The 23,869-nt window shown below is 46.0% G+C and overlaps 1 protein-coding gene across 50 annotated transcripts in view; it reads left to right on the forward strand.

The window, feature by feature from the left end:
- OBSCN (obscurin, cytoskeletal calmodulin and titin-interacting RhoGEF) overlaps nt 1-23,869 on the forward strand; it is a 281,685-nt gene that overhangs the window by 99,603 nt on the left and 158,213 nt on the right. For 31 of the 50 annotated variants that reach the window (XM_083466412.1, XM_083466407.1, XM_083466411.1 and 28 more), the window contains 11 exons: nt 1,620-1,886; nt 6,807-7,073; nt 8,459-8,725; nt 10,194-10,457; nt 11,022-11,288; nt 11,896-12,159; nt 12,945-13,211; nt 13,663-13,929; nt 18,477-18,740; nt 21,988-22,254; nt 23,231-23,494. In XM_083466412.1, coding sequence (XP_083322538.1) covers nt 1,620-1,886; nt 6,807-7,073; nt 8,459-8,725; nt 10,194-10,457; nt 11,022-11,288; nt 11,896-12,159; nt 12,945-13,211; nt 13,663-13,929; nt 18,477-18,740; nt 21,988-22,254; nt 23,231-23,494 — 2,925 coding nt within the window. The remainder of the gene's footprint in view (nt 1-1,619; nt 1,887-6,806; nt 7,074-8,458; nt 8,726-10,193; nt 10,458-11,021; nt 11,289-11,895; nt 12,160-12,944; nt 13,212-13,662; nt 13,930-18,476; nt 18,741-21,987; nt 22,255-23,230; nt 23,495-23,869) is intronic. The other 19 variants (XM_083466431.1, XM_083466428.1, XM_083466430.1 and 16 more) reach the window with 3 other exon arrangements.

Consider the following 23,869-nt stretch of genomic DNA (forward strand, 5'->3'; position numbering starts at 1 on the left):
GGCAGTTTGAATCCCCGCAACGGGGTGAGCTCCCGTTGCTCGCTCCCTGCTCCTACCAACCTAGTAGTTTGAAAGCACGTCAAAGTGCAAGTAGATAAATAGGTACCACTCCGGCGGGAAGGTAAATGGCATTTCCGTGCGCTGCTCTGGTTCGCCAGAAGTGGCTTAGTCATGCTGGCCACATGACCCAGAAGCTGTATGCTGGCTCCCTCGGCCAATAAAGTGAGATGAGCACCGCAACCCCAGAGTTGGCCACGACTGGACCTAATGGTCAGGGGTCCCTTTACCTTTTACCAAATCTCAGAAACTGCAGATTTCAAAGCACAACCATCAACAGTTTGCCAAATATATGGGGTGGGAATTCCATATTACAAAAATAAATACTCTAGACTTGAATATAAAAGCAGCAAGCAAGAAGGAAGTATAAAATAAGGCAGAAATGTTCCAGTTGCTGGCAATGACCTCACTGTGCTCCAGCAGCCTGTCTTAAATACGGTTCAGAAGAGAGGGGTCTTCTCACCAGGCTAGATGGTTAGCATCTTGCTCTATTCTCTCTTTCATCATAATTAATTAATTAATTGATTGATTGTACCCCGCCCATCTGGCTGAGTTTCCCCAGCCACTCTGGGTGGATTCCAACAAAAATTACAAATACATTAAAATATCACACATTAAAAACTTCCCTAAAGAGGGCTGCCTTCAGATGTCTTCTAAAAGTCTGGTAGTTGTTGTTCTCTTTGACATCCGGTGGGAGGGCGTTCCACAGGGCGGGTGCCACCACCGAGAAGGCACTCTGCCTGGTTCCCTGTAACTTGCCTTCTTGCAGGGAGGGAACCGCCAGAAGGCCCTCAGTGCTGGACCTCAGTGCCTGGGCAGAATGATGGGGGTGGAGACGCTCCTTCAGGTATACTGGGCTGAGACTGTTTTGGGCTTTAAAGGTCAACACCAACACTTTGAATTGTGCTTGGAAATGTACTGGGAGCCAATGTAGGTCTTTCAAGACCGGTGTTATGTGGTCTCGGTGGCTGCCCCCAGTCACCAGTCTAGCTGCCGCATTCTGGATTAGTTGTAGCTTCCGGCTCACTTTCAAAGGTAGCCCCACATAGAGCGCATTGCAGTAGTCCAAGCGAGAGATAACCAGAGCACAGGCAGGTAGAGTCTCAGCCTGTGTACCAGATGGAGCTGGTAGACAGCTGCCCTGGACACAGAATTGACCTGCACTTCCATGGACAGCTGTGAGTCCAGAATGACTCCCAGGCTGCGCACCTGGTCCTTCAGGGGCACAGTTACCCCATCCAGGACCAGGGAGTCCTCCACACCAGCCCACCCCCTGTCCCCCCAAAACAGTACTTCTGTCTTGTCAGGATTCAGCCTCATTCCATTTATATCCTTTAAGTTCCAAGTGGTGGTGAACATTCTTCCCTGTCTATTGTGAGCCTTGTAAATTGCTCCAAGGTGGTGCTGTGTGTTTGGGTTGTGGCGTGAGAATCTTCACCTCTGAGAAGTACGAGAGAAGCATGTAGCCACCATCCTTGAGCCATTGTTTCATTTATCTCTGTCGCTGTGTTTGATTAGAGCGCTCACTTACTTAGTTATCACTTTATCACATTTCCTTTCAGAAGCAGGAAACTGCTTCATCAAAGACCTTACGGACCTGAAGCTGGAGGAAAATAAGAAAGCAGTTCTTACTTGCGAAACCAAGAAGCCGGCTTCTGCAGTGACCTGGAGGAAGGGGATTACGGACCTCAAGGCGAGCAAGAAATACGAGATCAGCCAGAAGGGGACAGTCCTGCAACTCACAGTGAACGACTTACAGGAAGACGACAGTGACATTTATACCTGTGACATTGGCGAGACCCAGTCGAGCGCAAAGGTGGTAGTGCAAGGTACGAACGCTGTGTGGTTTGTCTTATTAGTTATTGCCATGGGGGGGGGGGGAATTCAGCCTGTAGTCCCAGCATTTAGATTTTGTCAAATAAATGGAAAAGGCCATGGTTTGGTGGTAGATCACATGATGTGCATGTAAAAGATCCAAGGTCCAAACCTTGGTGTCTCCAGTGAAGCTGAGAGAGTCTCCTGCCTGAAACCCTGGGATAGCTCAGTCAGTAGAACATGAGACCCTTAATCTCAGGGTTGTGGGTTTGAGACCCATGTTGGGGGGCTGGACTAGAATCATAGAATCATAGAATCATAGAGTTGGAAGAGACCACAAGGGCCATCGAGTCCAACCCCCTGCCAAGCAGGAAACACCATCAGAGCACTCCTGACATATGGTTGTCAAGCCTCTGCTTAAAGACCTCCAAAGTTGGAGACTCCACCACACTCCTTGGCAGCAAATTCCACTGTTGAACAGCTCTTACTGTCAGGAAGTTCTTCCTAATGTTTAGGTGGAATCTTCTTTCTTGCAGTTTGCATCCATTGCTCCGTGTCCGCTTCTCTGGAGCAGCAGAAAACAACCTTTCTCCCTCCTCTATGTGACATCCTTTTATATATTTGAACATGGCTATCATATCACCCCTTAACCTCCTCTTCTCCAGGCTAAACATGCCCAGCTCCCTTAGCCGTTCCTCATAAGGCATCGTTTCCAGGCCTTTGACCATTTTGGTTGCCCTCCTCTGGACACGTTCCAGTAACCCTCTAGACTAGATAACCCTCACAGTCCCTTCCGACTCTACAGTTCAGTGTTGCAAGTTACTGTCAAAAATTCTCGACAGATGAATGAATTCACTTGATATAAAGCAGCTTCCTGTGTTTTCTCCAGAGCGTGTAAGGAAACCAGAATACTGGAGCAGTTCTTACATTAATGTAATTTTGCCCTAAGATGGAGTTGGTGCAACAAATAGCCCAAGCCACTGTAGATCAGCTATTCCCAACCTCATGCCTTCCTGATGATGCTGGACTTCAACTCCCATCAGCCTCAGCAAGCATAGCCAGTGGTCAGGGATGAGGGGAGTTGTAGTCCAACAACAAGAATTTATAATTTGTAGGGCACCATGTTGGAGGAAGGCTGTTGTAGATTGTAACCATGACTTGTCTAATTAAACTAGTCTCCTGCACGATGAAATCTGTATTGGCATACACTGTATTTATTACAACATGTAACTTTTTCATATTCTTTCCTTTGTCAGCAATCATGGACGTGTATCTAAGTCTCTTTATATTACAGGCTCGTGATAAGTGAGAGGCACTTCTCTTTGAACTATGCCTTACAATGGAAACTTCTTGATGTTTTATTTTGTGCTCGTGTTCCTTTTTCCAGGCCAATAACCAAAGGCCTGGAACATGCATGTTTGATTTAAAGGTGTCTGCTATATGCAAGTGGTTGATCCCTACAACACAATATACGATCCACAATAGGTTTGGAATAAAGCTGAATCGGGTGACAATGGGTTGTATCGGGGGATGCTACTTTCAGATGCAATCGTCACTCAAAGGATCTGCTACTTTGAGGCATTTACGGTAATGAGGAAGCCACTCATGAAAAATGATCCAGGCATGAAGACTGCAATAGAGGGTAAACTAGATGAAGGCAAGCACTAGATTCTTCTAATTTGTATGATGGTGGAAGCAAAAGGGTGAGGAAGTTTGCAGTTCAAAGCTCACCCCATCGGAGGTGAGATGCTTTTCACTTGGTGCTACAGCTCATTTCTGTCTCAACTTGATGTTGGATTCTGACCTGGAGACCAGCAGCTTGGACCACTCAAGCAAGCAGACTCAATTCTGCTCTGTGTCATCATACTAGCTACCCAAAACTTCTTGGCTTCCCTGTATGGTCTCAACAGACCAATTTTAGGCTTTAGATTGGAGCAACGTCTGCATTACTTTGGAGCTTTCCAAGGTCCTGAAAAGAACATAAGAAGAGCCCTGCTGGATCAGGCCAAAGGCCCATTTAGTCCAACATCCTGTTTCCCGCAGTTGCCAACCAATTGTCTGTGCCTAACCCACAAGCAGGACATGAGTACAACATCACTCTCCCCAGCAGCTGGCATTCAGAAGCATACAGCCTCCATTCCAGCAATTGTTGTACTGGCCCAGAAAGTGCCTTTGGATGTTACTGTTTCGTGCAAATATAAAGAAGGATCAGTGGTGGTGAGTGCCCATTGGAACTGATGGGCTGGAGCCAATGACAAGCAGAGCCAGATAGTTTTAGTTTTGTCCCCATCCTTCTCCCTCTTGAGTTCTACACAGGCAAGGTGAAGAAACTGACAGGCAGTGCCATCCCTGAACTGGATGCAAGTAAGAAGGCAGACAGGCAAGAGCTGACTGAGAGCAGACTGGGATTGGTGGGGCAGTGTGCCATTCACCCTAGTTGACCAGCCTCTCCTCTTCAGGTGCATACTGTCTCCAACAGTGGAGGTAAAACATGACCATTGTGGGTAGTAGCTGTTATCCTCCAAGTTTATTATTGACCTGCCTGCAAATACTCTGTAAGTTCTAAACCATTTTGGGAGGTGCATCCCGGAATACCATGTCAAGATTTGAAGAGCCCTTCTCATGTATAAAATGGAAAGTGAGATATAGAAGGTGATACAAAGAAACGGGAGTCTCCCAGTGGTGCAGCAATAAAACTGCTAGCACATTTGCAAAGCTAAGCAGGGTCAGCTATGGTTTCAGATTGGATGGGGGAACCACCTGTTGAGATTTCTGCATTGCAGGAGATTGGACTAGATGACCCTCGGGTACCTTCCAGCTCCACAATTCTATGATTCACTGTCAAGCCAGGAGAGCAAATATTCTCATTACAATGGAAATAAATGTTAGTTGTGTTGTATTAAGCACTCTGATTATCAATGCTAAGTTTGCAACTGGGTTGAAAATGATCTCTTACTGGTTCAGTCTATTCTACGTGATTTCATCAGTGGACTTCATAGTTGAATATGAAATCAACTGAAGTGTTTTTCTTTGGACCAGAGAGCACTCCAGAGAAGTGTCAACAGGATCCAGAGTATTCTACTTGAAAGAAATTATTCTCCTTGAGTACGTAGAATGGATGCACTTTATCAGCTTATACAGATCTCTGAAGAATATAATCGGTAGCTCCATATGCCTGGAAAGAATTCACATGGTACATGGGATGTTGCCTCCATAATCAAAAGAAGGATTGTTGCTAATGTTGGTATACTTTTTTAAAAAAAGTTTTATTCAAGTTTGGGATTTTTACATACTATTATCTCCTTCTAATTTTAAATTTCCCGTACAATTCCCCCCCCCCCCATCCACTGGAAGGGTTCAAACTATTATCCTCAGCCAGGGGCATAGCAAATTTAGTTTACACCGAATGTCTTTTGTTCCAGTAGTATTTATCCACTGAAGATAGGGGTTCCATCTGTTCCTTATCGTGGTGGACTTGACCTTCCATGTTGTTTCCTGTGACATGACTGTGACAATGTCCGACTGAATAAGTTCAAACAAATAACTATTCCATGCCTCTACTGTCCATTTTTCTCTATCTTTCCAACCTAAAGCTGTCCTGTTGATATACTATGGATATCTGATCAACATTAATTTCCATCTCTTCTGTTGTTTAAAGATCTTTTTCTGTTGTTCTGGGGCAAACTCCTGTTTCTAAAGGTGCGAAAGGGGAGAGTCAACAAACTGAAAATTTGCTGAGAGACAGCAGCTTCTCCCACCCACACTCCCACCCACTACATATCCAGTTTTATTTGCTTGGAAACAGTTTTCCTCTAAACGAAACTACAGAAGGATGTCAGGTTTCTAGAAATGGAAGGTGGTAAACCGTGCTAGAAGAGTAGATCATGATGGAATCATGTTGAGAAGGGTTCTCATAGAATTATAGAATTAATTCTCATAGAATTATAGAATAGAATTGCAGAGTTGGAAGGGACCACGAGGGTCATCTACTCCAACCCCCTGCAGTGCAGGAATATTTTGCCCAACATGAGACTTGAACTCACAATCCAGGATCAAGAGCCTCTACCAACTGAGCTATTGCGGCAATCATCAATATTTCATTGGTGTTCCCTTCCTGTACTGGCAGCTATGGATGACTACATCTAAGAACTTGGACTAATAAAACCATAGAGGATGAAGATGCCCATCTGTGTTCGTGTGACCTTTTTACAGGAAGTGTGGACTAGCAGGAAGGGAGAAAAACAGTCCTTTGGCTTGGATGCCAGTGTCTGCTTCAGAAGAGATGTCCATCCTCAATAATCTTATGCTAGAAGGGAGTTTGAAATGTGATGTGAAATTACCAACTGGCAAATCCTACCTTTTTTAAAAAGAAAAAGAAAGAAAGAAACATAACTCATAAGCTTCTTCTCAGTCCTTTGACTATAGATGTACTGTAACTCCACCTCACAGTCTACCAACAGAAACTATTTTTGAACTATCAGAATATCTACATATTCGCTGTTGTCTGTTATGCCAAAATCCACTTGTCTTTATTTTGCCAAAGTCCACATAGATACCTAGATGTGTATCTTATGTTATGTGCTATGTGTTAATTAGATATTACCTGCTTTGATCTTTACCATATGTCTAAATCAATGGGTAGGGAATGTAAAACTTACAGTTCAGGCGAACCTAATTGCATTATTTCCTTCTTCTTTTTTTAAAGCATTAAGTTATCAAGTCGGTTACTGTAATATTCTTAAGCTTTTTCCCTATGTGGAGAATAGGTGGTGAGAACAGTAGGTCAATGACATTTCCATCAGTTGAATTTTATTATTATTATTATTAGCTTCAAATTCCTTCTTGAAAAAGCTGTTGGGGAAGCAAAGAACCCACAGCTTCTCTTAAGCCTTTCCTCCTGGCCCATGTTCACCTTCTTTAATTCTGCATTTTAGCCCTTCCAGTTCTTTTCCAACAAGAACTGCAGAACAGGGAAGCTGAGGAAGGAAGCAAGGTGCGGCTTACCTGTGAGCTTAACAAGGCAGACCTGCCGGTGCAGTGGATGAAGGGAAACCAAGTCCTGCAGGCCGGCGACAAGTATGAGTTGAAGCAGCGTGGCGCTGTGGCAGAGCTAGTGATCCGGGATGTAAAGAGTTCCGATGCTGGGGATTATACCTGCAGCACTGGCGAGCTGAAGACCTCGGCTCGCGTGCAAGTGACGGGTAGGAAGAGCCACTAGTTTCGCGGTGCTCAGTTATCTATGCCATAATTTAATAGTGGGCCTTCACAGAAATGCCATGCATGCGAAATTTGCTCACTGCAGTAGGTAAAGGTAAAGGGACCCCTGACCATTAGCCAGCTCTGGCCAACTCTGGGGTCATCTCGCTTTATTGGCCGAGGGAGCCGGTGTACAGCTTCTGGGTCACGTGGCCAGCATGACTAAGCTGCTTCTGGCGAACCAGAGCCGGGCACGGAAATGCCGTTTACCTTCCTGCCACAGTGGTACCTATTTATCTACTTGCACTTTGACGTGCTTTCGAACTGCTAGGTTGGCAGGAGCAGGGACCGAGCAACGGGAGCTCACCCCGTCACGGGGATTCGAACCGCCGACCTTCTGATCAGCAAGTCCTAGGCTTTGTGGTTTAACCCACAGCGCCACTGTGCAACCCGACCTCTGTGACTGTCTGCTTTCCATCCCAAAATGCAATTGTATGCGTTAGGTGACGTGCGTCTAACCATACCATTCTGCTTCCATCTGTCAGATGGTGGTGGTGGTTGCTCGTGAGTAACCAGGCAGGACTCTGACCTGGCTTTTAAAGGTTTTATTGTGCAAACTATTTACAGTGCAGATCTACAAAGTTCATGTCCATCTCAGTCACTTGCAGAATCCGGGAGTGGCCTCTTCCGGCTTCTCCCCCAACATAAGAACTTTGGCACCCCAAGCCTCCTCCTCCCCTCCTTGCGTTTCACCCCTCTGCGCAAGGTGGGCAACAGAAGTGGATTGTGTCTCTCCTGGCCAGCCTGGCTAGGTGAGGCACTGGGACTCTCAGCAGCATCCTCAAGCCCTTTCCTCGCTTGGCTGGCCTCTTCCCTCTCTTCTCCACTGGAGTTGTGGCTTTTCCCACCGCTGGAAGAGGAACTGCTCCTCAGGAGATGGGTTGTAGATGGGGAGATGGGTTGTAGCTAGACCTTCTCCCTGAAATGCTAGTTTTCTGTTGGCAGGGAGAACTAGGTTTTAGACCAGGGGTAGTCAACCTGTTTATACATACCGCCTACTAGTGCATCTTTCTTGATGGTAAAATTTCCTTACCGCCCACCAGTGCTCGATAGAAGGAGGATTCAGCTTGTGCCATAGAACCCGCTACCGCCCACCTAGAATCCTGAAACGCCCACTAGTGGGCAGTAGGGACCAGGTTGACAACCCCAGATTTAGACACTACCTCCCTGAAGCCAAAACCATTAACAGAATTTGAGTTTTTCATCTGTTCCTGCGTATTGGAGGGGAGTGGGGTGGGAGTGGTCCTTGCTGCGTGTGGCTGTTACATGCAGTTCCCCCCACAGTGCTTAACTTTTACCATTTCCCCTCCACCCTGGTTGTACATTTTAGCCCTGCCAGTTCTTTTTAAGCAAGAGCTTAAAGATGTGGAAAAGGAAGAAGGAGACACCGTAGCTTTGCGCTGCGTACTCAACAAGCCGGATGTATCCGTGGCCTGGAAGAAGGGAGCGACGGTCCTTCGGGCTAGTGACAAATATAAGATGAAGCTGGAGGGGTGTGTGGCTGAGCTGTTCATCCACAATCCAGAGCCAGAGGATGGTGGGAGATACACCTGTGATGCCGGAGATAAGCAGAGCACAGCTCAGGTCAAAATCCATGGTAGGGTAATGGGGATGCATCCATCTCATTATTGCATTTATTCCCATTTTATATGTATCTACTCTGAGTTTTAGCTTGTGGTATACAATCCTACCAGCTTGATATTTTTAGGAAGTTCATTGGGGTTTTCCATGCTGTGTTTATTACAGAGGGCGCCTCCAAATTGGGGAGTTTTTCTCCTAGGTTTTTTTTTTTGGTGCATGGGTCTATTCCGCAACATGTCCGTTGATGCAATAATAGTGATGGATTTATACTGGACTGTCCACTCTGGACTGTTCTGCAATGCATCTGCAGCGTTCTTGCATTATTGCTGCCTGCAGGGGGACTCTTGCAGTACAAGATTGGGAGAAAAGGCAAAATGCATGTCATTTGGGGGGTATGAAACCTTATAGGATTTCAGGAGGAAGTTGCAGGCAGCATGCCAGCCACAAAACGTTTTCAGGTGCAAAAAACATTGAAAATGGGATTGTGTATAACTTCCCTGATACCATCATGAGCACAATTCACCATGAATGCACAATAAAAACCACATCTGGAGGAGCCTTTGCATGTTTGGAAGATTAGTATCCTGGCTTTTCTGTTGAGTGCGTGCTCTCAGGTAGGCTCTGCCCCTTTTAACTATGCAAAGAGCTCCGCCTCCCCCCGCCACAGATAGGTTCATTAGAACTGAGGTTTGTCGGGAACCTCAAAGGGGTGTGATGTGGGGAGGCAGACCAGAAATTTCTGTCGTTGTCTCAGGGATTGGGGAGCTGCCCTCGCCATGCAAAGGTTTCCCTCCTGTTGATGGGAGAGTGGTCATTATTGAGCATTCATCCTGATTTGTTTGTGCGGAGATTAGATGACACCAGCTATTTAATGAGCAACCATTCCGATTTGTTAGACAATGTTGCGTGAAAGGTGTTATCCCATACTTCCCCATAACTTTCCTCATTGTAAGAAAGTCCAGTCTTTGAGGGAGGTGATTTTTGTGTGTGTGCGAGACTGCCTAGTTAACTACAGCTGAACAACCTCAATTTGCCAGTATGTGTTGAATCCCACCTGGCAATAGCAATAGTCTGGAAGCACCCTAAATCCTTATCATAATGAGCTAGGCAAATTTGTGATGGCAGCCATAATACACCTGAACTGCTTGGGAGTTTCAGTGGTTCATGGAGAACCTTTGGGCCTAGGGAAAGAGGCGTAGACTAGACAAGGCCCAAGGGAAGGAGGATTGGGACATGGAAGAGTTCAAAAGAATGATAGGAAGAAGAGAGGGACAGAGTGGGGGATGAGTCTGAGAGGGGAATGAAAACCAGGGGAAAGAAAGGTCAGAGAAGAGAGGCATAACTTCACAGGGGCTGCAGAGGTGAGAAAAGTTTGAAAGGACCATATGAAATCTTGGATTGGAGGCAGTGTCGTGTATAACTGAATCAGATGCAAGTCATCCTCATGTGTGTGTATATACATTTTAAATCCCTTCATCCTCCAGCCATACCTACCCGCTTCAAAGAACCGCTAAAGAACATGGAAGCCACACAAGGTGGGATAGTTACTCTGCACTGTGAGCTGAACAAGTCTGCTCCAGTTGAGTGGATGAAGGGGCAGAAAGGTCTGAGGCCTAGCAGCAAATACAGAATGAAGAAAGAAGGAACTGTGGCCGAATTGACGATCCACGATCTAGACCTCAAGGATGCTGGGGATTACACATGTTCCGCTGGAGACCAAAAGACAACAGCTGTCTTAACAGTGAATGGTAAAAACACAACAACGCTACCAGCCTTTTGGAGTGATTCTGCCATCTGCCCCCACCCGCTTAATCTATGTTCTTGCAAAGCTCTGTCTTCGGCTCTACTTTTCCTCCGTCTTGTCCTTCGCTGTCATGCCGGCATGCAGCCTCCCTGCTTTACTCTTCTCCAGTTTCACAGGATGTAAGGTGTTGCTGTTGCATGCTTACGTGATTTGCAAAGTTCCTCTCGCAAATGACATGGCATGACGTGCACAAGGTATGAGATATACTGTGTGGTTCTGTCACCCTCATTAAGAAAAGGTTGGCCGTTTCATATCTGAGTTATTATTTCAATTCTCCGGCCAGCCTCCTCTTAATGGGGCACCCCTTCATTCCTAAGGATAATCCCATTCGGAAGTTCTTTTCTGTCCCCCAAGTTGGCAATTGGCAGGATTTGCTGGAAGCATGTCCAGGATGGTTCCCCATAACTGGGGGGTGAATTGCACAATTCAGCAGCATGCCAGAGAGTGAGAGAGGCTCCGTATAACTTGTGGTTGTTGACACAGTATCTGTTCATTCTGCGTCCTTCAGCCTTGGCAGCACAGTTCAAAATGGGACTAAAGAATGAGGAAGCAACAGAGAGCGGAACAGCCACTCTGCATTGCGAGTTGACCAAGGCCGTTGACTCCGTTGAGTGGCTGAAGGATCAAAAGGTGCTGAAACCGAGTGAAAAATACAGAATGAGGCTAGAGGGTCGCTTTGCTGAGCTAACCATCCAAGATCTGGAACTGACGGATGCTGGAAGCTACACCTGCATGTGTGGAGATCAGAAGACCACTGCAGCCGTGAAAGTGAATGGTAATGGACCTTATGCCCACAGATAAAGCCTGTTAACAAACATGCTTAATCCAGCTCTGGCCACTCTTGCAACATGTCTTTGTGGATCTCTTGCTGTTGGTCTTGCCGATGAGCTGAGGCGGCAAAAGAGGGAGGTCCCTGGCTGCGCCAGTGTGATATCGTGCAAGCCACGCCCCCCTAGGGCAGCTGATTGGCTGGCCAGGGGATGACGCTGCCAGGGATCCCCTCAATCGCGTGGAGGCTGAGAGTCAGCCCCCGTGCACGTGGAGAGGGTGTGAAGCCCGCAACTCCACCTCCTCTCGAGTTCGGAAGTGGTTTTGTGGATCTCTTGCTGCTGGTCTCCTGGGGCTTCTTCTTCTTCTCTGTCCTCCCCCCCCCCATATTTTGATACATAAAACAATGCAGTTATACCTCTCCCTGCAAAATGCCCCCGTGTTCCTGCTACATAGGGGTCTGGTGATGGTTGCGGCACAGCTAAACCTTTGTGTTGATCTTGACGCCAGTTGCTTCCTAGCACCATAGACCTGACCAGTGTGCTAAAGCATCAAAACGTCAGAGGTCCTCCGGTGATCTGACCCTTTCTCTCTACCCATATTGCATTCTTTAGCACTGCCTGTATTTTTCCAAGAAGAACTAAAAAGCAAGGAGGTTACAGAGGGCGAGACGACCACACTGCTCTGCACGCTGAGCAAGGCTGCCCCCGTGGAATGGCGGAAGGGGCAAAGGGCACTCAAAGCAGGTGGCAAATACGAAATTAAGCAGGAGGGGCCTTGTGCTGAGCTGGTGATCCATGACTTGGATGTAGCAGATTCTGGAGACTACACTTGCAAATGCGGAGGACAGAAGACTACAGCTAGCTTGACCGTGAATGGTAAAGAAAAGAAATGTAGAGATATAACATGTACCTTATATATAGCCAGACTTCTCTTGCGGTTTTTCTTCTGAAATTAAACCCAACAGCACTCTTCCTAATCCACACATGTTACCTTCCTCCTCCTCCTTAAAACACCCCTTTGGTGTGGATTCTGGAACTTCTTCCTCACAACAGATGCATAGACCCTCTCAAATGAATGTAACATGCCAGCTACAAATTTACAGGCTCAGAAAAGTTGAAAAGCTTCACTGGGTCTTCATCACGCTTTGTTTACCTAAGAAAACAAGTCATGATGTTTTCGCTCAGTCTTCATTCAGTGAGATCCAGAGAATTTCTGCATTGGTTGGAGCTGTGGGAGGAGGGCCTTTTGGTTAGGACTTGTCACGAAGAATTGCTAGGGGCGTATTAAATTCATTCCCATCTCCAAATATGTTAATTGTTAAAGGCACAGGCAGACCTTAACTGGGAGTGGTGCCATTTTCAGTGTAGGATTAAGTGCAAGCTACCGGGATAGAATGGTGCAAGCAAAACCAAGGAGACACTTTAGGTCAAGGCCAAAAAAGGCTGAAGTCTATAATTCAGTTCTGAAACCCTGCAGCTAGGCAGAATAGGCTTCTCCAGGATGAGCGTAATTTAATGCGATGAAAAGACAAGCCCCAAGTAAATCACTACATTGACACCGGTAGCACACTTATAATTGTTTGCTAAGAGGAGGGTAGTTCACAGTCTTGAGGGTCTCAGTTTTGATGGACTCCTATCCTGTTGTTACCTCCACCTTGCAGTCCTGCCTACACTTTTCACGAAAGCCTTGAAGGACGAAGAAGCTACGGAAGGCAAAACCGCCACTCTGCGGTGCGAGCTGAACAAGGCCTCTGCCACCGTGGAGTGGAAGAAAGGGCACAAGACCCTTAAGCAAGGCAGCAAGTACAAAATGAGGCAGGATGGCACCATTGCTGAGCTTATCATCCAAGGCCTGGAGCTAACAGATTCTGGGAGTTACAGCTGTGTATGTGGAGAGCAGCAGACGGTGGCATCTTTAGAAGTCAAGGGTAAAAATAAAAACCAAGCTCACAACCCATTCAACCTAGTGTCTACCTTTTCTACCCATTCAATGGTGTTACCATTATCCTTCCTGGCTTATTTTTGGAATCCAGATCCACTGTTGCAGGGCAGGACATTGCATGACTGATAGAACTCAATATTTTCATAAGTGTGTGTATGTGGGAGGGAGTCTTCTTAGATAGGTTGGAATCTAGATGTTTTGGGCGCTACTTCTAAGGCCACAGCCCTTTTTAATTCCACATATACCTATCCATTCCTCTATTTCCTGTCTTTCAGAGGAAGTGGATTTTCTAGGTAGGTTGAGATAGCCAATATTTCCCTGAATGGGTAATGCCTTTCACTGCCTCTGAGTGGTGGGACTTCAGTGGTTGCATGCAGGGGTAAAGATCAATTTCTCCCTCCGCCGCTTACTTTCCCCCTCTATTACCACCTTCTCAGCCCTCCCGGTGCTTTTCAAAGAAGGACTGAAGAACAGGGAAGCCGTGGAAGGCGCCACCGCCACTCTGCGTTGTGCCATGACCAAAGCTGGCGTTGAGGTGAAGTGGAGAAAGGGGCCTGAGTCTCTCAAGCCAAGTGACAAGTACAGAATGAGGCAGGAAGGTGCTGCGGCTGAACTCTTGATTCGAGACCTGCAGGTGGAGGATACAGGAGATTATACCTGTGTTTGTGGAGACCAAAAGACAACGGCTGTCTTGACTGTTCATGGTAACCAAACGTTCCATGCTGCAATCGTGATGTCTCAGAATCTGCCTTCTCTCTGTAGATTTACTGACTTTGTGTTGCGTTTGTTTGTTGTTTCCCTCCTTTGTTCATCTCGATCTGTCTGTTTCTCTGTCATTTGCTTGTTAACATACCTTGTATTGTCTCCAGCATGAGTGAGTGTGGGCTCGTCCACACTTCTGCTTGTCCTCTGCCTAGAAAGCTCAGATCCCAGCAGTTTTCTGCTTGTCCCACTCCTTTCCCAGGGAAAGCTTGCTCTTTAGTTCTCAATCGGAACAAACAGCAATCCGCTGAAAACTTGAATGGCTGCCTGCTCTGATTGTGCACTGAAGAGCGGTTTTCCTGGAGGGAAGCAGTGGGACGAGAGGAAGTGTGGATAAGCTCTGTGTCATAAATAGATCCTTAATGTTGCAGCCAGTGGTTTGCACTGAAATCCCAGTTGTAAAAATGTGTGTCTTCATTATCTGTTGGCAGCACTGGAGTAGAATCTCTGCAGTTCTGGAGAACTGTGGAGGGGTGTGTCCATAGAGCACTTCGAATGCTTCCTCCTACACACTTCTTGTTTACTGTGCGTCTGTCATTTATGTGTTGTTGGAAGTTACCCTACAATAATGTAATGGATTTAGGGGTTGCTCGTGCGTAAGTTGCCGACACTGCTGGCGAGGTTACCTGGTTAAACCCTTTCTGACTGAACAGCCTCCAGCATCGTGACTGTCTCAGTCGCTGGCAGAATCCATCAGTGGGCGTTTCTTAAGCCTTTTCCAGCATAAAAGTTGTTTGACGCCAAGTCTCCTCCTCCTCTCCCTGCGCGGAAGTCTTCTGTGCAGGGAGGATGTGGGCAGCGGAGTACCCGTACTCTCTCCGCCGGTCTCCGGCGAGGAGTCTTGGAGCCTCCTCTCTGATTCCCCCATCTGCCCCCCTTCTCCACTGGTGTTACACTGATTTCCTTCCCCAGCAGATGGGCTGCCTCTCTCCCTACTGGGACCCTCTCCGGCATCCCTTTGGAGCCTTCCCTCCGCCTCTAGCTCTGATGGCAGTTCCCTGACAAATAAGAAGCTATGATAGAAGTACTGGAAATCGGGAGCCGTGCTGTTCTTTCACATCACCAAGGTAGTTTTCTACGGCCTGAAACCACCTCTGGAAGATTTTTAACAGGACGCTTCTTGAAAACTCAGTTACAACTGATTTTATAATATTGTTTCCTGCCACGCCAATCTCTATGTGGTACGAGATTCTAGGTGTTGCAAGCATACTTACCAGAGTCTGTGTTCCCTTTTGGGACAATGATATGTGTTTTTTTAATACATATATATGACCTGCGTCTGGATGGAGAGAGCGCAAAGCGTTCACAGCCCAAGAGGGTGCTGTTCCTCTCATTGCTGCAGCCTCCGATTCCAGGAGACCCCAAACATCATGTACTGTATGACCTTCCTGCTCCCAACTCTGGGATTGTCTTTTGCTAATTACCCAGCGCTCAGGGTGGGGTCTCCCCCTATATTTCTGGAAGAGAGTCTTCTGCCTCGTTGATGGATTTCTTGATGGGTTAATGACTCTGCCTTTGTTTCATAATGGCCCATCTCCAGGCGATTCCCTGGTCAAGAGAACAAGTCAGTATTTTTACACTGCTAAATCCATTGATTAAACGTCAACATTTATGAAAGCCAGGAATTATGAGGTTTGGTTAAATTCCAGCCACCTTACTGAATCCAGATATTTTAGGGGAGTCTTGCCTCCCCACAAATTTATAACAATATTCTATTTTGCTCACTAACATTTGGAAGCTTTCACTGATCATTAACATCTTGTTTTTAGCTTGGTGACTTGGATAGTATACTTCTGTGTGACCTGGTAAAGTGCCCCCCCCATATATTTTCAACCTACTTGCCTACAAGTCAATCGAAAAGGTCGCATTCCTTTTGCAATATAGTCCAACTGCCTTGGACCACTTCTTTTAATTTATCATCCATGGCTTTTGTTCATCCTTTTCCCTCCTGCTAACCAAACTACATTCTTCATCTTTGAAATCTTTGTTTCCTCATAACCTACCTCCTGTCTTATGGTTTCTGGATCAAAACTATTAAAAAGCCACAAAAGTTCCACATCTGAAATAAGACATTCCTTGGAATAAAATATATCTGAGAGTCTTTTACTTGGAAACTTCCAAAAGTATATTGGAATTTCAGTTGTTAACTGCATTGCATCATTTGGGCATGACATGTTGGGTGCTGGCTACATACTAGCAAGGGAATCTCTGAGATTCTTGTTGAGATGTTTAGTCCCATGCCAGTGGCTCCATGATGGCTGCAAAGTCCTCGGGTGGCATGTAAAGGTAAAGGTAAAGGGACCCCTGACCATTAGGTCCAGTCATGGCCGACTCTGGGGTTGCGGCGCTCATCTCGCTCTATGGGCCGAGGTAGCCGGCGTACAGCTTCTGGGTCATGTGGCCAGCATGACTAAGCTGCTTCTGGCGAACCAGAGCAGCGCACAGAAACACTGTTTACCTTCCCGCCGGAGTGGTACCTATTTATCTACTTGCACTTTGACGTGCTTTCGAACTGCTAGGTGGGCAGGAGCAGGGACTGAGCAATGGGAGCTCACCCCATCGTGGGGATTTGAACCGCTGACTTTCTGATCGGCAAGTCCTAGGCTCTGTGGTTTAACCCACAGTGCCATCCGTGTCCCGACAATGCCACCCATGTCCCCGGGTGGCATGTATCTTACTTTATTTCATCCCGTTTTAATCTGCTTTTCTTTAAAGTCTTTTATGACAGACATTTCTGATGGTATCTGTTTCCCAAATAAGGCAACTTACACTCTCTCCTTTGTCCTTTGTCATGCTGTTGGGCATTAACCCAATGGCTGTGAAAGTCTATTGGTCTAGCGGTCGCTATTTCCCATTAGAAATGCTTTGTTTACAGACATAATAATGTTAGGATCCAGCTTATATCACAACTGTAGGACATCATGGGGCATGGTTGCTAATGGTTGCTTGGTAGTAAACTTGGTAATAATCTGGATCTATAGACCTGCAGGGCATGTCTCTTATCTTGTGCAGCTCTGCCTAAAAATAGCTGGTTTCAGGTGCTTCAGAGGAGGCCTTGGCACAATTATGCAACTGCTCAAGTTCCATAACATTTTGAAGAACTTGAGGAGGCTGGTACATCAGCTTAGTTCTGAGGCTTTTTCAGGGCTGGTTCTAGCTTTCAGTCCCTGCATTGATGTCCTAGGCTGAAACCCTTAGCCCTTGCAGCTAGGAAGTAAGAGAGTAAGGAGAGCCAGTGTGGTGTAGTGGTTAAGAGCAGTAGATTCGTAATCTGGGGAACCGGGTTCACGTCTCCGCTCCTCCACATGCAGCTGCTGGGTGACCTTGGGCTAGTCACACGTCTCTGAAGTCTCTCAGCCCCACTCACCCCACAGAGTGTTTATAGTGGGGGAGGAAGGGAAAGGAGAATGTTAGCTGCTTAGAGACTCCTTCAGGTAGTGATAAAGCGGGATATCAAATCCAAACTCTTCTTCTTCTCTAAGTCCAAATGGGACATAATTCTGAGTAACTTCTGGGCTTGCGCAGAACAAGATGCACATTGATGAAAAAATGGCTCATGGTGCATGTTGGGCTGGAAGATCCTTATCTGACATGCAAAACACAGGGGAATCTGCAGGTTCCATGTGTCAAAGTCATGTCAAATCTTCTTCTGGAGAAGCCAATGGCATTAATTTTAGCAGAAATCGCTTCCAAGTGTTCTCTCCACTGCAGCTGAAGACTCACCGTTTTGGTGTCCCATCCCCCCCACCAACTTCTGTTCATTCGACTTTAAAACTCACTGTTTAGGCCTTTTGCTTCTATTTCTTATTTTCAATTCTGCTTATTGCATTCCTTTTTCAACCTTCCTTGCAAATTTATTCCCCATGGAAAATTCTAATGAGTTCATATTTTTTCCCCATTTTAAGGGGCAGGTGAAATGTCTTTGATGTCTGGCAGTGTTTACAGCTTTTACCGTCCTTTTTGTTTGTTTGTTTGCTTGTGTTGTTTGCGCAATGTTCATATTTACATTTCATTTGTGTGTGTGTGCGTACATTTATCTCTCATTTATGGGGATGCAGAATGCTACCCACAAACAAATTATTTGTGGTGCTTATCATCTGTCTGTAAGAGTTTGTGTTCTGAAGTTGGATGAAATGAAATCATTACTTGTGATCTCATTTCAACAAATGATCCACATTTCCATTCAGTTTCATGTCCAAAATGCTGTTGAAAAACCTGAAAGCTAGAAAATGGCTGACATTTAAAATTCCCAGAACCTTTTCATTTTTCATTTTTATTTTGGCATATAATGAAACGGCATTGCTCTTTCAAAAGAGTTTTAAATGCTTTATACGTGGTTCTGTTGTTGGTGGAAAGAAGCCAGAATCTGCCATCAACAAAGCACTGCTCCCTCAAAAGACCCTTCTAATGGATGCAGGTGAACAGCTCAAGTGGTTCTTGGAATATCTGGGTCACATGACACACTCTCTATCAATATTACTCCCCTCAGCTGTGCCTGCGCGTTTCCAAGAAGAACTTAAAAGCCAGGAAGTCACGGAATGTGGGACGGCCACTCTGCGCTGTGAGCTGAGCAAGGCTGCCCTAGTGGAGTGGAGGAAGGGTGAGCAGTTGCTCAAACCGAGTGATAAATACAAAATCAAACAGAAGGATAATGTTGCCGAGCTGATCATCCAAGAAGTCACGGAGCAAGATGCTGGAGATTACTCTTGTGTGTGCGGAGATCAAAAAACATCTGCCTCTCTAACTGTGCATGGTAAATATTATACGCATGTGGCCTTGACAACATTCTACAAGATGTGTTTTAGACCTAGATTCTCCTCAGACCATGTGAAATATAGTCCATCATTCTACACTGGGTTCCTCTTGGTCGTGGTAATTATCCTGTTTCTTTTTCCTAAGTCCCATTTTGTTGTTTCTCTGACTAAGTGTACCAAAACTGATGCAAATGCTCTAGCTATAATTTACTCATAGCGTTTGGGAGCAACTTAGTCAATGTTGAGGTTCCCATGGCCCTGACATCAGCAGCAACAAGATAAGGCAAGATATTTAACCATGCTCTGTGTATATATAGATAATAACATTTATTTAAGCAACTTGAATCATTCCAACCATAGTTCCAGTTACAGATAGGTAGCCGTGTTGGTCTGCCATAGTCAAAATAAAAAAATTCCTTCCAGTAGCACCTTAAAGACCAACTAAGTTAGTTCTTGGTATGAGCTTTCGTGTGCATGCACACTTCTTCAGATACACTGAAACAGAAGTTGCCAGATCCTTCTATATCCTCCATGGTTTTAAGTTTGGTAATGAGTTGCAATTCAGTGAAGTTTGGTAATGAATTCATAAGTTTGGTAATGAATTCATAAGTTTGGTAATGAATTGCAACTCATTACCAAACTTAAAACCATGGAGAGACCTGGTCTGAACAAAGACATTGGATTCTTATCTCATTATACATGACTAAGCCATTTTTCACCTTCTCACCCCTTGCCTTTTCCTGTAAGACCTATTGCAGTCATTAAGAGTTGTCAACAAGCTCATCTCAGCTATCTGCCAATCACCCATTCCCACCACCCTTCTGAGTAATACCCCTCCCCACCTTCTCACTATATAGAAGGATCTGGCAACTTCTGTTTCAGTGTATCTGAAGAAGTGTGCATGCACACGAAAGCTCATACCAAGAACTAACTTAGTTGGTCTTTAAGGTGCTACTGGAAGGAATTTTTTTATATTCCAACCATAGTCTCCCCCTATAGTTCACTGAGCTGCAGCATGGGGTGGTACATAATCCATTTTTGGACACAAGTCTCTCATTGGCTGTGATACACACTTTGAATGCTGGGAATGGTGGAGGGTGGGCGGTCGGTTGGAGAGGAGGTTTTCCTCAAAGCAGCTGCAGATTCTCAGTACCGCCCACTAGATCCTCAGCCCAGGTGCTCTGCGGCCAGGTTCACGGGACGAGGTAAGTCAAACTTTGGTTATAGCTTGTGGTTAGTGATGAGAGTCCCAGTTTGGATGGCATGCTAAGCCTAGAGCAGCGGTTCTCAACCTGTGGGTCCCCAGATGTTGTTGGACTACAACTCCCATCACCCCTAGCTAGCAAGGCCAGAGCTCAGGGATGATGGGAGTTGTAGTCCAACACATCTGGGGACCCACCGGTTGAGAACTGCTGGCTTAGAAAAACGAGCAGAGAGGCTGCGGTCTCCTCTCTGGGAGCTCGTGCATTTGTGTAGTCTTGCCAACCCAAGGTGTGGTTTAGTGTGCTGGGTGCATGCTGCCAACAGATGTGTGCATGGATGTTTGGTGGAGGTGGGAGTGGAGGAACTGGCTTCCTTCTGGCCTGTTTTGCTGTTACTGTATAGATGTCTGTACACAAAACTGGTAGAACGTTGCCTCAGGAGAGTGAGGAAAATTCTCAGGGATGATTCACACTAAATGCTAAATGAAAAGATAACAACAGGGCAACTGACTTTCGGGTTTGGTGGGTGTGCGTCAGTAAACGAGGGGAATTAAGACTAAGAGATCTGAGTGGGGGGGGTGCTTGTGTAATCTCACTGTATACAAGTTGTACAAGTGACAATAAAGTATTTAAATGTGAAGCTGGGGCAGAGGCGGCTGCATTAGGAGCATTTAATTCCACATGGTTGCAGAGTTACCAAGCTAGCCAGAGCTTTCCAACAGAAGGAGGAGCATAAGGGGGAATATAGTATCACATGTGCTTTTCTCTGGGGCTTGGGTGGAAGAGAAATGTAGAGGAAAGGGGAGGAGCCTACAGGCTGGATGATATGGAATGGAAAGCATTCTCTGGGGCTAGTGGGGGAGACATAATAGTGGCTCTCGTTGCTAAAAAACGTGAAGCAGCCCTGAGCCAGTTTTAGAAGATTGCACTGTGTTTTACAAATAATCATCGCAGACACAAGATAGCATAGACATTCATTTCTTTAACCTAGTATTGACTTGTTAGTATGTTTAGGGCATGACTGTCCTCTATGCAGTTTCTGTAAGTTCTCATTTGCAATACTCATAGAATCATAGAATCATAGAATCATAGAATCATAGAGTTGGAAGAGACCACAAGGGCCATCGAGTCCAACCCCCTGCCAAGCAGGAAACACCATCAGAGCACTCCTGACATATGGTTGTCAAGCCTCTGCTTAAAGACCTCCAAAGAAGGAGACGCCACCACACTCCTTGGCAGCAAATTCCACTGTCGAACAGCTCTTACTGTCAGGAAGTTCTTCCTAATGTTTAGGTGGAATCTTCTTTCTTGTAGTTTGGATCCATTGCTCTGTGTCCGCTTCTCTGGAGCAGCAGAAAACAACCTTTCTCCCTCCTCTATGTGACATCCTTTTATATATTTGAACATGGCTATCATATCACCCCTTAACCTCCTCTTCTCCAGGCTAAACATGCCCAGCTCCCTTAGCCGTTCCTCATAAGGCATCGTTTCCAGGCCTTTGACCATTTTGGTTGCCCTCCTCTGGACACATTCCAGTTTGTCAGTGTCCTTCTTGACTTGTGTACTGTTTCTCCTGACTGTCTTGGACAGTCTGCCCAAATTCTCAGAATTCCTTCAACTTACAGAAACGGTTGAAACCCACCTGGGTTGGTGAATTATGCCATGGAGACCGTGCAAAACACAGAGGTGTACAGTGCAAGTCAACCCTGAGCCACAAGGCTTATTTTGTGCAGGGAACCCTCATGCTGCAGCTCATTGGGCAATTCTAGCAATATGAGTGTGAGAAGTCCAAGAAGTGAGCAACTATCTGTCTTCAAGAACCATGGCCAAAAATTGGGGACAGCTATAAGCTCTTCTTTCTTCTCAGTAGCATGGTGTACTTAAGGTTCCAAGTACGAGTGTATCGTTTGCCCTCCCTCATGCTGATACCTTCTTGGAAATCAGAAAAGCCATACTGTGAATACTAGGGTAATTGGTGGATAAGAGGAATCTCCTGGAATCTCCCAACTGCTGTGAATTTTAATGTGCTCTTTGTGATCTCCAGCCCTGCCTCCACGCTTCAAAATAGAGCTGAGCAACCTGGAGGTTGCAGAATGTGGAACAGCTACTTTGCGGTGTGAGCTGACCAAGGCAGCGGCTCCAGTGGAGTGGAGGAAGGGCAATGAGGTGCTCAAGTCGAACGACAAATACGAAATGAAGCTAGAAGGTGCTGTGGCTCAGCTTGTCATCCACAGTTTGGAACTGGGAGATGCTGGAGATTACAGCTGCACCTTTGGTGACCAGAAGACCTTGGCTTCCTTGAGAGTGAATGGTACATTTAATGGTTCTATTTCCAGTTTGTCAAATGCAACATGAGTAACTGCAGGAAAATCAGGCATCCTTATCTATCTATCCTCATGGACTCTCCCATGTAGCTAAGAGATCTAAAGAGGTTTACAACACTGATAGGCTGAGTATTATCGCTTGTATTTTGAGACCCAGGGCAACAACCAAAACATGCAGAAACTGTCAGGAGTTCAGCCTACGCTCGAGTAGGACCCTGGCAGAGACACATGCCCGACTGGCATGTTCCCTCCCTCCTGGTCGATCGTTCGGGAGCTTCAAAAGCTTTCTTCTGCCTGAACATCACAGCGACCCATGCCAACCGACACCGGCACACTTAGGGATCTGCAGAGTTTGCGCAGTCGCGTAACAGACCTCAGCAACTCAGCATTTTGGCTAATCTACTTTATTTACATATAAACACACACGGAGCACTGCAGTATGGCTCCTTCTCTCTCTAGCATCAGACAGTAAAGAGAAAAAGGACAATAGTCCCACTTCACGGAACACAGTAATGCAAACATCCTGTCTCCGTCACTTCCCACTCTGTGGAGTCAAAACATCTACTGTCATGTGAAAGACAACAATCCCATGACTGCAATCGTGGAGCAGGAATTCTAACAGAAACCAGGGAAACAAGAGTGCTGTATTCTCAAGGATGTAGGTAATATAGAAGTATATAAAAGAGGCACACAGTAGGTTTGGGCTGAATGGACATCCAGCATAATGAAGTTTCTGCTGCATTGTCACTTCTGCTATCCTCCATAGTTAACGTAACCAGGTGGCCATGGAGTAATCTTGGTAATATACAGCTGATACTGATTTTACTGGTGTGTTGATTCTCTTGCTGAGAATTGCAGAGAATTGTGGAGGAGTGTCTTTAAACCTCCCAGACTCTCAATGTATGTAAGAAACGTTTTTCAGATGTTGACAGTCACTCAATATATTCATTCTAAACTTCTTAGCCCTCCCTGCCCTTTTCAAGAAAGGCATGGAGGATCAAGAGGCCTTGGAAGATGGGACGGTTGCTTTCCAGTGCGAGCTGACGAAAGCATCTCCAGTGGAGTGGAAGAGGAAGCATAAGTCACTCAAACCGAGTGACAAGTACAAAATGAGGCAGGAAGGTGCTGTCTCAGAGCTTGTGATAGTCAGCCTAGAACTTAAGGATGCTGGAGAGTATTCCTGTGTGTGCGGCAACCAGACAACAACTGCGGCTCTGACAGTGCACGGTAAATCAGCGTGTCCTAAATGTCCGGGTAGTCTGGAAAACCCTGGTCGTTCTTCCCAGCCGGTCCTCTGTGTGTGTTGACGTCGCATTCTCCTCTGTGATGTGTTTTGTCATATCTTCCTAATTCACTGGATGTTCCAGTGCATGTTCCTGCACTGATCACCCCCTTGGTCTATCTACTGTTTCCCCTCTATTCTAGAGAGGTGATTTTCAGACTCTGTTCTGGGGGAACCTAGAACTCTTCAGAAGGCTGTTGAGGGTTCCTCAGTTAGAAGATCTGCAATGGAAGATGAGCTTCCCTGATAGACAGCTTGCCCATCAGCAGCAGCTGCAGGAGATTTTTTTACTCTTGGGTCTTTTCAGGACTGTGTGTTCC

The sequence above is a fragment of the Podarcis liolepis genome (assembly GCF_965112155.1).
Source record: "Podarcis liolepis genome assembly, chromosome: 12".
Taxonomy (NCBI): domain Eukaryota; kingdom Metazoa; phylum Chordata; class Lepidosauria; order Squamata; family Lacertidae; genus Podarcis; species Podarcis liolepis.